A 17,619-nucleotide genomic window follows, 5' to 3' on the forward strand; every position below is an offset into this window, starting at 1 on the left:
ATGAGCAGTCAATTCAACAATTCATCAGCTTTTATACTTTTTTCTAACTGACTCTTAATATGCAGAAGTTTATTACCTCCTCCAATCAACTAACGCCAACAGTATTTTCTGACTCATTTTGAGTTGATCGATAGATAGAATCCTGAATTTGTGGCCATTTTTAAAGTGGAAGTTTGTACTTTATGATAAATAGTTGTGGATACCAAAAGCTGTTTTCATATCTGTTACTTGTACTTTAATACATGTAAGACAGTACTTCCCTTCATTCTTCTTCCTTTAGTAACCCATTCAACGTGAAAAACAACCTTTCTTTCCTTATAAGCATGCTTCATCTGTACCCATTGGCTGTAAAAACAAAGGGCACAACTACCATCATGTTCTTTTTTGTATCATTAGTTTAAAATTTGGTTTGGCATGGCTGTAAAACTAGGATGGTCTACACTGGCAAGGCAGCAGTGGTGGTGAATGAGACACCTAAAGGAAAACGCAAAAAAACTTGCACTGAAGACTACGGATTTGTTTTGGCTATACAGAAGGTTAGCATGCTGTTGAGTACATGGACTAACTCCCATGACTTTGGCACAAGTCTTCATGTACATGTTTAGAGCAACTAATTGGGTATTGTAATGTACAAATTTAAACTTTTACTTCTGTGTACCAAAAAACCATGATTATATGTATTTTTTCTGAGCTTTGCATGCTTAATATATTCTTGACTTTTGCTTCCTTACCAGCATCAAAAAAAAAAAATCCTTGCACCAAATGTACTGCAGACCACTCAATTATAAATAGAGTTAAACATTTCAAACTGCACTGTTCACTGAGTTATTCCGCAAGATTTATCCTATCCCCATATAAAGTACATATAGTGTATTTATTTTTTTAGGAATAATTTAGCTTTTTTTTTCAGTTATTGGAACTGTTAAATGGAAATCCCAGTATTTGAAACTACCGTATATACTCACGTATAAGTCGTGTCTTGAAACCCAAAAAAATTGATCATAAAATCAGACCTCAACTTATACGCCCATTCAAAAATGCAACACTTCAGGTTTTTTTTTTTTTTACATCTTCTTGCCTCTTCCAATCTGGCATCAGTTTCTCAGACGCATCGAATTTTGTTGCTGCAGCGCAGTTACCAATTTCTTTCGCTACTTCAACAACATTTAATTTAAAACCAGCCTTATATTTTCTTCTGATTGAACGCTCCATCGTAGATGAGGGATGCTCTTATGATAAAGGTGTATGAGGGTGTGAGATACAAAAAACACAAATCAGTGCAAACGTTGCTTCAGAATAGTTTGGATATTACTGTGTGGTCACGTAGGCACAATAGAGAGAGAGAGAAAGGTTAGCCGCACCCACATAGAAAAAAAGGGCTGTGTGCTCTGTGGTTACTCTCTCAGGTAGACATTAGCATATCATAATCTCTTGGACCAATAGCGTGACTTTTCCACATTCGACTTATAAGACCGACGTTATAAAATACCAGAAATTATACAGTAGAATCAAGTCCCGACTTATCAGCGGGAGAACGTATCTACAAGTATATATGGTATTTGGAAAGTCAATAAGAAAAATGTATTGTTAATAGTGGAGCTCATTTGAAAAACATTTTTTAATGTTGTTTAAGACAAGGTAAATAAGCTGCATCAACAAGTTACTTTTTTATCTGCTTCATTCCTTAATTAGTGCCATGAAGCATTATACTGTCAAAAATTATCTCATCCTCACACCACATCCCAAGGAATTGTCTCTCTCAACTTTAATGAAATTTAAACTAAGCACTTCCACTGGCAGTGATACCCCTCAGAAATCAGTTCCTGTTTTGAATGATAATAGCTCTTCTAGGTTGAAGCCCCAGGTGCTCGCTGTGTGGAGTTTGCATATTCTCCCCATGTTCATGGGAGTTTCCTCCTGGTGCTCCAGTTTTCTCCCACAGTCCAGACATGCACGTTAGGTGGATTGGTGGTGCTAATTTGGCCTTAGTGTGTGTGTGTGTGTGTGTCTTAACCCTGTGATGGGATGGCATCCTATCCAGGGATCGTTCCTGCCTTGCACCCCATGGTTGCGGGGATAGACTCCAGCTGCCCCATCACCCTGCACTGAATAAATAGATTTGGAATATGAATAAACAATGTACTGGTTTAACAATACGTTAATCTCACACTTTTCTCTTTTAATATTATTCAAGTGAGAAAAGATGCTTGAAAGGAAACAAAAACATCCATCCATTTTCCAACCCGCTGAATCTGAACACAGGGTCATGGGGGTCTGCTGGAGCCAATCCCAGTCAGCATAGGGCACAAGGCAGGAACCAATCCCGGGCAGGGTGCCAACCCACCGCAGGACAAACACACACACACACCAAGCACACACTAGGGACAATTTAGGATCACCAATCCACCTAATCTGCATGTCTTTGGACTGTGGGAGGAAACCGGAGCACCTGGAGGAAACCCAAGCAGACACCGGGAGAACATGCAAACTCCATGCAGGGAGGATCTGGGAAGCGAACCTGGGTCTCCTTACTGTGAGGCAGCAGCGCTACCACTGCACCACCCGAAACAAAACCATTTACTTTTTAATTATATGGCCATTATTATTTGTCTGTTTGTGACTCTGTTGCCATTATGATAATAATCCTCTTCTTGGGTCACATTACGGTCCCAATCTTCTAATTTAGGTCATCTGATTAAAAAGAACCCCTGCTGTATTTGAGTTTATCAACAATTTATACACCTGAAAAACTGATCCAAATAATTTAACTAGAGTCATCCTTTTGTATTTTTCTCTATAAAAATACATTCATTAACATTTTTAAACAAAGCACATAAGTATTACCAACTTTAATAAATGTTTAGTGAATAAGCAGTTATCAAGAAAGTCACAAAGGCACAATCACATGAAATATGCAGCTAGCGACATTTCAAGTAAAATCAAAACTATTTCCCACTCACTTAAGTAAATGTTAATGAGAATATTCAATATGTAGAAGCTCTTAAAACTGAACAAAGCAACCTTGGGGTATTAGCATGGTTATGATATTGATCGGTGACACTGTTCTGGACAAGTGCTTTTGGAAACTGGATGGATGGATAATATTGTAACTTTTGGAAACTGGATGGATGCATAATATTGTAACATAATATTATAACAAATGTATTAACCAACTTTTCTAACTATAGACAAAGGTATCCTCCAGTGCTGATTTTGTATGGGGCCAACAATTATATCCCGCGTACTAAATTTGTGAATTATAAGGCTGAGGCGTTTATAGTGTATAGAATATTTCTTGTTTCAGAGCCATGCAGTTGTGGATGCTGAAAACTGCAAAATCAAGTATCTTGCTATCATGAAATTTGATGCAGTAGAGAAAAATGTGCTAAGTCAACGGAGACAAGGAGCAGTCCTCATCATGTGCCACAGTCAAGACATTGGCTGTCGCTTTCCATAACAGCAGGGGGTCTCTCAAAGATGACGTAAGATGTGACCAACCTGCTACATCAAGTACGGTAGAAACTGTTGCCCCATTGGATCAAGCAGTCAAAGAGTGATGGTGCATGAAACCACAGACAGTTCAGGGTTTAGTTATGGATCGCCAATCCTTCATAAACAGTTAAACATGAATAGCATCTGTGCCAGTTGACTCTTAAAAGAAACATCAATGCAGTATGATTTGGTTTATATTCATATTTTTAAATGCTTTTCTCCATAGTTTCTAGAGACCTGGCACTCGTTTGCAGGGATTTGTGTGGGTTGCACATTTTGACTCTGATGTTTATTGTTTAATTCTCGTTTACTTTACATGTACTGTCTTATTTACGGCCATTTTTTACTGCCGTTGTCAGGGCAGTGTCACACATTGTTAGTGGTGTGTCCTTTGTGGTTGTGGCTTTTAGGTAATGACACAAGGGGTTAAAAGGTCATCCAGGCTGTCAGTACAAAACCCTTTTCTAAATGGTCTTTGCTGAAGAATTTTCATTTTAAAAGTGACCTTCTGGTTTTAAATATTTGACCATAATTTTTGTGTCTTGATTTCGCTACTGATCTCCCAGTTTAAACATCTATCTCCTGGTTCTCCCTTAAATCCTCTTTCAGTTCAGTGACATAACACAATGTATCTGATGTTTCAGTTAGAACCTCGAGTTAGAGAATTTCGACTGGGAGTAATTTAGGAAACATTTCACACAGTACCTGGGGATAAATCTTGGATCTGTTACTATTAGTCTGATATCGGTACAATAATTGAAACAACTAAAACATGGAGATCCTCTAACACCAAAGACATTTAAGGTCCGAGCGAGTACTATCAAAATCATGTACACAATTTTTTATGATGTTGAAGATGTCAAAAGCCCTCTATAATCTGTAAATATTATACCAGTTTGGGTAGTCAGGGAAGACGATAAGGAAATCCGTTGACCATCCACTTTCTACTTCATTATAATGCCCCATTCATAATGCATACGTTGCACAGGTTAGTTTAAACAATATAAATATACTAGCAAAATACCCGCGCTTCGCAGCGGCGAAGTACTGCTTTAAAATTTTAAATAATAAACTGAGGGAAATTATACCAATAATTATTTGTTAAGGATCTCTTTGTATACCATGTTCTCAGTTCGCCTCTCCGGTTGTAATATGACCAAGTTGGGCGCTGAGCTTACTCTTGAGCATGCAACGTATAGTTGGCCATGTGAAAAGCAAATCAAGAACAGCAAGACCGCGCCAGCTGCGGAGCTCAGCTCGGAGCGAAATGAAGTGAATGAAATGAGGTGAATGGGAGGGGAGATGATCACATGACTCCAACACCTGCCTTAACTCTCCATCCCTCTACAAACACACAAACACAGTCTCTCGGATCCCAACTCTCCTTTATATATATAGATAAATAGCAAAATACCTGCACTTCACAGCGGAGAAGTAGTGTGTTAAAGAGGTTATGAAAAAGTAAAGGAAACATTTTAAAAATAACGTAACATGATTGTCAATGTAATTGTATTGTCATTGTTATGAGTGTTGCTGTCATATATATATATATATATATATATATATATTATATGTGTATATGTATATATATATATGACAGCAACACTCATAACAATGACAACACAATTACATTGACAATCATGTTACGTTATTTTTAAAATGTTTCCTTTACTTTTTCAAAACCTCTTTAACACACTACTTCTCCGCTGCGAAGCGCGGGTATTTTGCTAGTATATATATATATATATATATATATATATATATATATATATATATACACACATACACATATATTTTATATATATATATATATATACACATATATATGTATACACACACATATATATATATATATATATATATATATATATATATATATACACACATATATATACATACATATACACACATACATGCAGTTTCAATAACATAGAAATCAATATAAACAACATTAACATCATTATCATATGAGAATATGAAATAATATATAAGAAGCACATTTCATATAAATATAAATTATTAAACAGTAAAATCTTCTTCTGTAATTTGCTACCGTGGCTATTCGTTTGTCTGTCCAGGATTTTAAATCACCTGTAGCTCGCAAACCGTTTCACCTATTGACTTGAAATCTGGTACACATATAGTATGTCACGTCTACTATCCGCTTTATGGGTGATGATTGTATTACTCTTTTTATCTTTATTTTATTTTATTGTAGAATCAACTCCTATCTGCGCACACCAGGGCGGCCGTGGGCGGATGCGTATGGTGTATTCACTCCACGTTATCGTGCATTGCGCTGTCACTGGTATTTTGATAAAAGAATTTGAACAACATATAAGAAGCATATAAATTATTAAACAGTAAAACATTAACATTTAAGAAGTAAAGTTACATTAAGTACTACTGCAGTGCCTTCGGGTATACCTCATTTTTTGTTTGCCCATTACATGCTTAAATGTATACATTTTTTGGTGCACCTACCTGAGAACACGCGACATATAACCGAGCATGGGAGAAGCATGGATTTTAAACACGCGTTGAGTTCATCTGCTGGTCTCCCTCGTGAAATAACTGGTAATGTTTGACTAAAATCTACAGCGAGTAAAACGACATTACCTCCTATTTTTTTTTTTTACGATCTCTGAGATGTTGCTTTTTTCGGTTCAAGGCTTCATAAGCTCTTTTATGTTCTATGGTGTACTTATCCCAAACCATCATCTTTGAATGTTGCAAGACTTTCGCCTTGTATGTAGATCGGGGTAATTACATTCATTGCATTCCTAGTCTGAATCACAATCTGATGGTATGGGTGGTTACCTGGCACTGTAGGGTTGCCACCCGTCCTTTAAAATACGGAATCGTCCCGTATTTGAGAATGAAATTGCGCGTCCCGTTTTGAATCAATACGGGACGGGATTTGTCCCGTATTTTTTTTAAAGCAGCGTCTCATGCAAATCATCCCACAAACATTTTATGAAGATGCCTCCTTTCCTACTTTTGATTAGGTAATACTTAGTTTGATTGGTCTTTTTAACTGTCCAGTGAGGAGGGCGGGTCTTTTAAGTAGAGTCTGCAAACTATTGGCACTGGGATGTGGCACCCGCTGCAGTATGCGTCCCTTATTTTTTTGTATTAAAAGTGGTAACCCTACCTGGCAGGTAACACTTATGTTTGGTCATGAAGTCGTCTAAAATCCGCCACGTGCCCTCTTTTAATTGTGAGAAGCAGATATATATAGCCAAATTCTCACGCTTCGTTGCGGCGAAGTACTGCTTTTAATTTTTTAAGAAGAAAATAAAACCTTTTTAAACGGATCGAAAATATACCAATAACAATTTGTTAAGGATCTGTTTTTTGTGAACCTCGCTTTTCACAGCTGTCGCGCTACGGCGTGTGTTTCGTTTATTTGACAGTATGTAGATCGTGGTAATTACATTCATGGCATTCGTTTTCTGAATCACAATCTGACTGTATGGATGGTTACCTGCCAGGTTACGCTTGTGGTTGGTCAGGAAGTCGCCTTACATCCGCCACGTGCCCTCTTTCTGTTCCCAGAAGCTGATCATAGAATGGTTTTAATAGTTTACTTTCAAATAATGCAAAGAGTATGCGACACGTGTTTCTCCCTAATTCTGGGCTCATCAGGCATACACACTCACTACATCCCCTCTCGGGAATCGAATCTCTATCGTCAGCGCCAGAGTTGAAGCCCCTAACGTTGTGGTCAGCAAGTCGGCTAACATCCGCCATGTGCCGTCTTTCAGTTGCGAGAAGCAGATCATAGAATGGTTGAAACTGTTGCCCCTAACGTTGCGCTACGGCGTGTGGTTCGTTTATACCTCGTGTCTTCTCATTAAACTTTTATTTCGCGAATATGTTATTGCAATCCGCAGCGGGAGCGTTTCTATAAACTTAATTTAAACTTACGTTTTACACCGTGCTTTGTTTCCCTTATGAACATGCTTGTATGCTTCACTCGCTCGCTTCTTATTGTTTCGCTCCCTTCTCAATTGTTTAATTAATTTTTTGTTCTTCGCTGTTTGCGGCTCCTCCTTCATTTGTCCCTACTGTGTTCACAGTCTTTTCATGTGATTACGTGGGAGGCGTGATGACGTGACACTCAACTCCTCCTCCCACAGCCATCGAGCTGCCGTCCATTACAGTATATTGTGAAAAAAGAGGTTCCAGTTATGACCATTATGCGTTGAATTTCGAAATGAAACCTGCCTAACTTTTGTAAGTAAGCTGTAAGGAATCAGCCTGCCAAATTTCAGCCTTCCACCTACACGGGAAGTTGCAGAATTAGTGATGAGTCAGTCAGTCAGTCAGTCAGTCAGTGAGGGCTTTGCCTTTTATTAATTAGTATAGATACATATACTATACCGGTCAAAAGTTTTAGAACATCTCAGTTTTTCTTCAAATGTAATCATTTGAAATACAATGAATGACCTAAAGTGGTGAAAAGGTAAGCAGTAAACTGCCAGGGTTTAAATTTAAAGTTTAAGTTGGCAAAAACTGAAAAATATGAAATTTCAGAATATTATAAATGAGTGTCCTTCATGGAACAACTAATATGTTACAACCTACAAGTGTTCAGTAGCTATTAAAGTAAATTAAGCCTTATAAGTTGAAGCAGACTATTTGCACATGTGTCCCAACTTCTGCTGATTACTTAAAAACCTTTAGTCTGTCTTAAAGCAGAGCTGGGACAGACTGTGTTACTACACCCTCTGAAGTGCTACTTGGACAATGGCACACTGTAGAAAGTTATAAGTTCCAGTGGTAATAGCAAGAAAATTGCAATTAAGAAATGAAATGCAATAGAGTATTATTACCCTTATAAGTGTAGGCTTTTCATTTAGACAAACTGCAAAAAATCAAAGTGTCAGTAAGTAAGGTGTCCTACTCAATCCAAAGGCAATTGGAAACTGGAAGAAACTCTGATAAGAAGATATCTGGCAGACTCAAAGTCCCAATCAGAATACAAGTTTCTGAGGGTCATCAGCTTGCGTAATACGCTCCACAACAGTTTCAAGCAGAGCTTAACAGTGGTCAAAAAAAGCAAGTCTCAGTTTCTACTGTGAAGAGGAGACTTTGTGCTGCAGGTTTGATAGGGCGAGTAGCAGGAAAAAAGCCATTCCTTAAAAGATAAAATGGGAACTTGAAATACCAGCTGTGGACTACTGCAGACTAGAAGAAAAACCTAAACCTGTTTAAATCCACATACGTTCATGTTAAAGCACTCCAACATGTGCAGGAGCAATCATTGCTACATATTCATAGGTGTGAATACAACATATTAGTTTTAAAATAACAGTTACCATAAAGAGTTGAGGGCTCCCATCTCAAAAATATGGAATTACACAAATTAGTTTCATGTGAACACTTTGTAATGAGATGTCAAGCAGAACATCTTTTATTGGCTAACTAGAGAAAAGCCAAGCAAAATGACACCTTTTATTGGCTAACTAAAAAGATTACAATATGCAAGCTTTCGAGGCAAATCAGGCCCCAATATGCAAGCTTTCAAGGCAACTCAGGCCCCTTCTTCAGGCAAGATGTAATCTTTTAGTTAGCCAATAAAAGGTGTCATTTTGCTTGGCTTTTCTCTACATTCATAATGGCTAACACGGTACAACACCCTAGTACTATTGGCTAACTAGAAAGATTACAATAGGCAACCTTTTGAGGCAACTCAGGCCCCTTCTTCAGTCAAGACGTAATCAAACAATTCCATGTAGCCATGTGAACACTTTGCAGATAAACAAAAGACCATTAGTAAAGCTCAAATTCATAACGTATTATGCAATACAGGAATAAACCGTTTATGGATAATTTATTAATAAAATATCCTGAATCCACTCACTTTCTTAATCTCCGCACATTTCATCCTAACTATAAGTAGAACATCACTTCTTGTTGCCATTGTGTGACTTGTGTATCAAAAAAGAAAGTCTTTGTGTTGTATTTTAGAAGGAGAACCAAATTTAAACTCACCTTTAGTCTGAATAGGAAAACTTGTTACTTTGTCTTTGTATTATCATGCTATACATACTTAGAATGAAACCATAACCACATTACAAAAACGGAGTACAACACTGACACTGAATATGCTGACAACACACCCATTTGGCTATAAAGACTACACTGGCTTCTTTTATTTTTAATTCATGTGCAATACTCTAACCCCGGAAAAAAAAGTGTAACCCTTTAGTTCAGGTACTGCAAAAATTAACTTGTTGCACTTTTACTATTATGTAATACCAGCTGTGTAAGCCCGTGCTGTAAAAAACCTGGGGTCCTAGAAACTATTGAAATTGTCAGGAAAAAAAACTGAAATGTAGAGATGTGAGGTAATTGAAAGGAACTATTGTCGGCATCTCTCCCCTAGGAGGATTCGTTTAGCCAACGTGCTCGCCTCACTTGTGCAGTAGCGGTGGGAGAACAAGTAAAAGGGATACTGGTTTGCCGATGTTAGCGGCTAAGTGATTGTCTTTCTTCTGAGGTTTTGTTTTGCTGACGTGCTGGCCTCGCTTGTGTTATTAGTGGCTAAGCAAGTAAGGTGGAGCCCTTACCCTGATTCCACATCTCACTTCAGGGCCGGACAGACACACACACTTTCATGCATAGACGTTTACAGTGGTGTGAAAAACTATTTGCCCCCTTCCTGATTTCTTATTCTTTTGCATGTTTGTCACACAAAATGTTTCTGATCATCAAACACATTTAACCATTAGTCAAATATAACACAAGTAAACACAAAATGCAGTTTTTAAATGATGGTTTTTATTATTTAGGGAGAAAAAAAATCCAAACCTACATGGCCCTGTGTGAAAAAGTAATTGCCCCCTTGTTAAAAAATAACCTAACTGTGGTGTATCACACCTGAGTTCAATTTCCGTAGCCACCCCCAGGCCTGATTACTGCCACGCCTGTTTCAATCAAGAAATCACTTAAATAGGAGCTGCCTGACACAGAGAAGTAGACCAAAAGCACCTCAAAAGCTAGACATCATGCCAAGATCCAAAGAAATTCAGGAACAAATGAGAACAGAAGTAATTGAGATCTATCAGTCTGGTAAAGGTTATAAAGCCATTTCTAAAGCTTTGGGACTCCAGCGAACCACAGTGAGAGCCATTATCCACAAATGGCAAAAACATGGAACAGTGGTGAACCTTCCCAGGAGTGGCCGGCCGACCAAAATTACCCCAAGAGCGCAGAGACGACTCATCCGAGAGGTCACAAAAGACCCCAGGACAACGTCTAAAGAACTGCAGGCCTCACTTGCCTCAATTAAGGTCAGTGTTCACGACTCCACCATAAGAAAGAGACTGGGCAAAAAACGGCCTGCATGGCAGATTTCCAAGACGCAAACCACTGTTAAGCAAAAAGAACATTAGGGCTCGTCTCAATTTTGCTAAGAAACATCTCAATGATTGCCAAGACTTTTGGGAAAATACCTTGTGGACTGATGAGTCAAAAGTTGAACTTTTTGGAAGGCAAATATCCCGTTACATCTGGCGTAAAAGGAACACAGCATTTCAGAAAAAGAACATCATACCAACAGTAAAATATGGTGGTGGTAGTGTGATGGTCTGGGGTTGTTTTGCTGCTTCAGGACCTGGAAGGCTTGCTGTGATAGATGGAACCATGAATTCTACTGTCTACCAAAAAATCCTGAAGGAGAATGTCCGGCCATCTGTTCGTCAACTCAAGCTGAAGCGATCTTGGGTGCTGCAACAGGACAATGACCCAAAACACATCAGCAAATCCACCTCTGAATGGCTGAAGAAAAACAAAATGAAGACTTTGGAGTGGCCTAGTCAAAGTCCTGACCTGAATCCAATTGAGATGCTATGGCATGACCTTAAAAAGGCGGTTCATGCTAGAAAACCCTCAAATAAAGCTGAATTACAACAATTTTGCAAAGATGAGTGGGCCAAAATTCCTCCAGAGCGCTGTAAAAGACTCATTGCAAGTTATCGCAAACGCTTGATTGCAGTTATTGCTGCTAAGGGTGGCCAAACCAGTTATTAGGTTCAGGGGGCAATTACTTTTTCACACAGGGCCATGTAGGTTTGGATTTTTTTTTCTCCCTAAATAATAAAAACCACCATTTACAAACTGCATTTTGTGTTTACTTGTGTTATATTTGACTAATGGTTAAATGTGTTTGATGATCAGAAACATTTTGTGTGACAAACATGCAAAAGAATAAGAAATCAGGAAGGGGGCAAATAGTTTTTCACACCACTGTACATATAAGAAGGTGTTACCAAAATACTTCTTTGGGTCTTCAAAACACTTATAAAGCATCACTAAAGTGGTTATTCATCTCTGCACCCACTAAGAAAGCTTCACTTTTGAGTGGTCTACGGTGACTTCGCTAAGACATATTTCTTTTGATATTAACAAGTCATTTTACCATCTACAGTATATGCCACACTGCAGACTACTGATGTTTTATAAATGTTATGAACACCAAAAAAACTATTTTTATGGTCTTGTTACGTAACAGCTGTGTAATAGACACATTTTTGCAGTACTTAATCTAAATTGTTACCAAAAAAGAAACAGAATTACAAACACTACATTGACTAACTAGCCCGACGTACCCATCAGTTTATACTAAAGTAGATATATTTTGTGGAGGACTCTGATCAGCATTTTTATGGTGGTTTTTAAATACTTAGAATTCAGAATACTGTCTATTGATTTAAACCTTATTTATGTATCACTATGCTTTGAATTTCTCCACACCACCATTTTGCTAAAGAGTTGCTAGAGGTCGTTTACCAGGAGTCATGGCAGGTGATGTCATTGGGGGCAAAGATGTAGAAGTCAGCCCCGCATAGTCTGCTGTCTCCCGTACTGTGAATATTCTCATATGCATGTAGTTATAGAACTTTGGCTAAGCATCTTTTTGACTTAAGAGTTTAACGCTCAACCTTTTCTCAGCCAATGAAACTTATTGATTCCACATTTTCTCTGGTAAATAGGATCCTAATGCCCATAGTCTTCCCAGTTTTGCCATTTTTATCTCCCATTCCTCGACACTTTACATCAGTACAGGTTCCATCTTTGAGGACCTCTGTCGTTATGTCTCTTTCCAAAGTTGGTTAAGTCTTCTCATTCAAACATAAAATGAACAACACCCTCTTGTTAACAGAAAATCATTTAAAGGAGTGGATTGTTGGTCCAGTGAGATGAAGTGGTGGTCCCCAACGTACAAGAGCAATTAGACCATCAAGAAGGCAGGGCTACAGCTTGCTGATACTGGTTAAGATTACTGCATAGACCATAAACTGAAATTTGCCTAAATTAATAAGTTTACAGCAGATGAAACCCAACATCATGCTTGGCAAGTGGGGAAATAATGTCTGGGTAGGAAAGGCAGTAATGTTCAGAAAAGTCAAAAATAAAGCCAAATCTGAAAATGAACAGATTCAGTCATGGAAGCTGTGTATTCAAAGTTTTGGAACTGAAAGAGGCTATTGACCAGGAGGTCTACTCCCCACTGATCTTGCGAGAGTTGGAAATTGCTAAATGAAAAATGCAATTTTAAAACAGGTTTGAGATTGTTTTCTATCAGTATAGTTTACCGAAACCTGCCTGTGCCTCTTTTTATTTCAGGTTCAAACAGTACAGCGAGATTATTAGTGGCATGTCTCCAACAGATAAATAACAGATATATAGCACCATACACTGAATACAAAATCAGATGAGATATACAAGAAACACACATCTTGTACACTCATGTAATGTCAGTATAAGCGACTATTGAGTAGCCTTAATCCAAAGATGGGAGCACTAAAGTGACTATTCAGGATGGCTGAGATCTTTAAAATATGCGAGTACCGGTAATATTCTGAGCTAATTTCATAATTCTAAATGAAGCAGGCACCATACCAAGGTTAGGATGGATAGGAAGCTGATGAACATAAATTGAGACATCCAAGCTTTCTAAACAAGCAAAGGCATTGGCGAGCTGTCCCAATTGAAAATGTTTTCTGCCCACTGAAGACTGTAAATAATATTGACCCAAGTAACGTAAAGATGCTCATCTTTTGCATAGCTTCTCTTTAATGCAGATGGTAGTGTGGCCTTCCACCAGAGCTCTTTGATTTTGCAGACATTAAGGGTGAACTTGTCGTCCCGGCACTACTGAATCAGCACGTGGACCTCTTCTCTACAAGATGTCTCATGATTGTGGTGTCATCATGATGATGGAGTTGGAGCTGTGTCTGGCCACACAGTCAGTGGTGAACAAGAAGAACATAAGAGAGCACAGGCACATTACTCTGTGGAGTATCTGTGTTAAGGGTTAGCATGGAGGATGTGATGCTGCCAGTCCACACATGTGGGAGTCTGCTGGTTAGGAAGTTCAAAATGCAGTTGCGGTGGGTGGCACTAAACAATAAATCAAGGAGACTGATGGTTGACTTTGGTTGTACAACAGTGTTAAAGGGTGAGCTGTAGTCTATAAAGAAGACTTTGGCATAGCAGTTTTTATTTTCCAGATTTTGCTGGATGGTATGAAGTGCATATTACTATCTGGAATATTTTAATGTGTCCCAGTACCAGTTTCTCAAAGCTCTTTACCACAACAGGAGAGTGGTATTGGTCAGAAAGACCAATTATTATGGATAGTTTTAGTCCACTACCTGCATTTAGCTCACTTTAGATGAGAATACAGTATATAAAAAGGTAACTCAATGTTAAAGCATTAAATCTAAAATGCCGAAGGAGGCAGCAGGACACTATTAACTAGTTCGGAGCAGTTTGCCATTATGTTTTCTTCCATAGGAGATATCCAGAATTACAAAAATAAGAAGTGCCTGCTGGAAAAGCTGTAAATATGATTCTGTATTTTTAGTATTCAGTATTAATGGATTTGAAAGGCTTATGATCAATCCAAAAGTAAAAGCTGTGTTACCTACTATTTTGTCACAACTTAAAGAGGAGAAAAAAGTGGACAGTTACATAGCCAGAGGAGACAAATAAAATAATTAAAGTCCATTTTACCTAGCTTGTGGTAGGGAAATGTGAATCCAGCATGAAGGCACACAACTCCAGAGTCCTACATTTCAATCTTGGCCTGTCTGTGTGAGGCAGGCCTGACTGTCCTACTGGTTCACTCGAGATACATGTGTTGTCCTCTCCTAACCCACAGATGACCAGGTTAGGTTGGCTGGCGTCTCCAGATGTGTACAAATGTGCTTGACCATAGTACAGATACAACACTAACAAGTGCATGAATGACCTTTCGTTACCAATAATTTATATTAGCATCACTTACAGTACGGACTGTATATATACCTAGATATGTATATTTACAGTAACATAACTCTTAAGGTATTGTACTCTTAAATGAATTCATGTGCTCCAAGTCTGCATGTGTTACATAAAAATAATTTATGCCTTGTAACTGATAATGGTAATAATGCCTCTGGCTCACTCTACAATTGTTACATTGGAAGAAGCAGGTTTGGGGAGTGACTGAGCAATACTAACACACAAGCTTCAAGGTCACTTTGTATCTAATCCCTTTGCTGAATGTCTTCTTTCTTACCCTCTGTGATATCTTCCTGGAATTCAGCATTTACTGTTCTTCCCTGTAGTAATGCTTGTGTAGGTGTTAACAATTTAACAGGAGCTTTGTTGATTGATATTTCAGCTGAAATTCTCAGATTTCAACATTCCTTCACATATTCTGCATGCCATCAGTAGCCTCCCTTCTGTTGTTCACTATTAATGACAGTCCTTTCTAGTCTATAGCTGCCTCTTTCTGGTTGGTTATCAGTTATAGTTTTCATTTCCTTTAGAAACAATGTTTTTCGTTCTGCTGCTCCAAATGAACTTTGTATGTAGGCTCTATTTTTATTTTATTTGACTGAATAGTGGAAATGCATACTGGGCATAACTTGTGCTCATCTCTGACTGTTACTTTTACCGTAAACTATACAATTTAGATTACAAAAAGAAGAAACACACAAATACACACTAGGTAGTTCAACTGTAGCAGTTTATGGACAGAATGTGAATATATTAAAATATGTCATATACAGCATTCACATAAAGTGTCAATGAATGATAAAGGTATGAGCTACTGTAGTTTAAAAGAATCCTAAAAAATATATGCTTGTATAATTTACCAGTGCATTTTGAGTTATTGCCTAAAATTAGCAGCAAAAAGTATTTAATAAATAAAATTTTTAAAGATGAATTCACATATCTAGTCAATAAACAAAAATGATATATAAAACATATAAACATATCTTGTGTTTGCACTGGAAATCAAATATCTCATCAAAGACTACAACAAAGGAGAGTTTCCACCTTAAAAATGAATACAAAATCCAAATGCAATTCAAAGGAGCAACTATCAGTCTTAACATGGTGGCAGAGGGCTCAGTTTGTATATTCTCCCTGTGCCTACATCAGTTTACCTCTCAGTATGTGATGGACTGGCTTCCTGTCCTGTGGCCAGTACTGCTGGAAGGTTTTGGTCCATGTGATCCTAACTTGGATTTGGTTGGTTTTGGAATGACTAACTGACCATTATTGGGGATGGAGTGCTGTACATTGTACAGCACATACCAGTTCTATTTTAGAAAACAAACAGCAAATTCCAAAAAAGCCCCAGGACAAAAACAATTTTCTTAGTACTACACTCTATTCAAGGAAAAAAGTTTATCTGATTTATCTCAGTTCTACTCATGGCAGAATGTGATTATTTCAGACAACGAAAATAACCACCATATCATCTAACAAATAAAATATATCAGGAGCTCTGAAATACTGTCATCTGTACATGGCTTTAGGTACTGTAGTTTAGTCACTGAAGAAAACCAAACTTCTCATAAAAATCAGTGATATCACTTAAATGGGTTAACAGATTTAGAGTACTGTACTCTGAGTAAATTGACTCTTTTGGTAATTTTTGGGTCCACAATGTGAATACAGACATCGATAACTTGAATAGTCCATGGCGTAATTAAATTAGGTGTTTGAAGAACTGAATGGAACAAACATGGAAAATCAGAATGTCTGAAACAAAGGAGTAATAAATTAAAATTTGGACATATTATTCAAATTAAGTGACAAGACTAAAAATATTTTATAGCAACTGTGATATTACTACACTGAAACTTCTTTTTAAATAAAAATAATTATGTTAATAATTTCATTTTATAGTCTGTGCATATTTAGATAAAACTAATAGACAACTTAGGTAAATGGTTACAGTTTTGAATCTATAATAGAATAAAAGGAAATTCATACTTCCAGTTAGAGCCATAAATGTAGAATACTTTCAACAGCTCTGGACCCATGTGTTGTATAAGACTATTCTTGATGTAAATATAAAAACAAAAGCATCCATACTATTATACCTAAATAATTATGCACTGCCTTGAATCTGTTCAAAATACAACCATTTAAGTAAACTCAAGTAATAAACTTCAAGTAATGTTGCTCTACTGTGGCTGAGGTGTTAGATTATTTTTCTCTGGTTCAAAGAAATCCTCCACAATGGCATCCACCAAGCTCTTAAGCTCTGTTTTTAGCTGCTCTGGGTCACTGTGAAAAAGAGAAAGAAATTAAAAAGTAAATGAAAGAAAAATTTACATGTAATTACTTTATGTATTGATTACTTCTGAAAAAAAAAAAAAAAAGCATATAATCGAAAAGTTTCAAAACTTCAGGCAGGCAACTATTTAAGAAGACACTACAATTAATGTCACATGATTGATATTCTATATTCTTTTCTCTCTTTATCTCCAATTTATTTTCCTTCACCACCATTTTGATTAAAATGTCATTATGGCCAATTTTGTTTCTGATAGGCCAATTGCTGGGACTGTTTTCTTTTTTCATACAACAGCAAGTTATGTTTAGGGTTTTAAGACAGGGAGTGTTGATTTTTTAACGGTAATAGAAAAGAATAGTCAGACATAGGTTTCTTTACGCTGAACAGACCAAAAAAAAAAAATCAAAAAACAATGGAAAAGAAAAAATCTTTTAATCAAAAAACAGGCAAAAAGTAACAACCAAAACTCACAGTCAGAAAAGAATTTGCTTAAGAAACTAGCACTTTTATCTTAACAAGTCTTTCTGTTATTT

At 37.3% G+C, this 17,619-nt stretch overlaps 1 protein-coding gene across 1 annotated transcript in view; it reads right to left on the reverse strand.

The window, feature by feature from the left end:
• Positions 1-15,509: 15,509 nt before the first annotated feature.
• pgm2 (phosphoglucomutase 2) overlaps positions 15,510-17,619 on the reverse strand; it is a 51,884-nt gene continuing 49,774 nt past the window's right edge. Inside the window, exon 14 of the mRNA XM_028801987.2 lies at positions 15,510-17,076. Coding sequence (XP_028657820.1) covers positions 16,974-17,076 — 103 coding nt within the window. The 3' untranslated portion in view covers positions 15,510-16,973. The remainder of the gene's footprint in view (positions 17,077-17,619) is intronic.

Source organism: Erpetoichthys calabaricus, chromosome 5 (assembly GCF_900747795.2).
Source record: "Erpetoichthys calabaricus chromosome 5, fErpCal1.3, whole genome shotgun sequence".
NCBI lineage: Eukaryota > Metazoa > Chordata > Cladistia > Polypteriformes > Polypteridae > Erpetoichthys > Erpetoichthys calabaricus.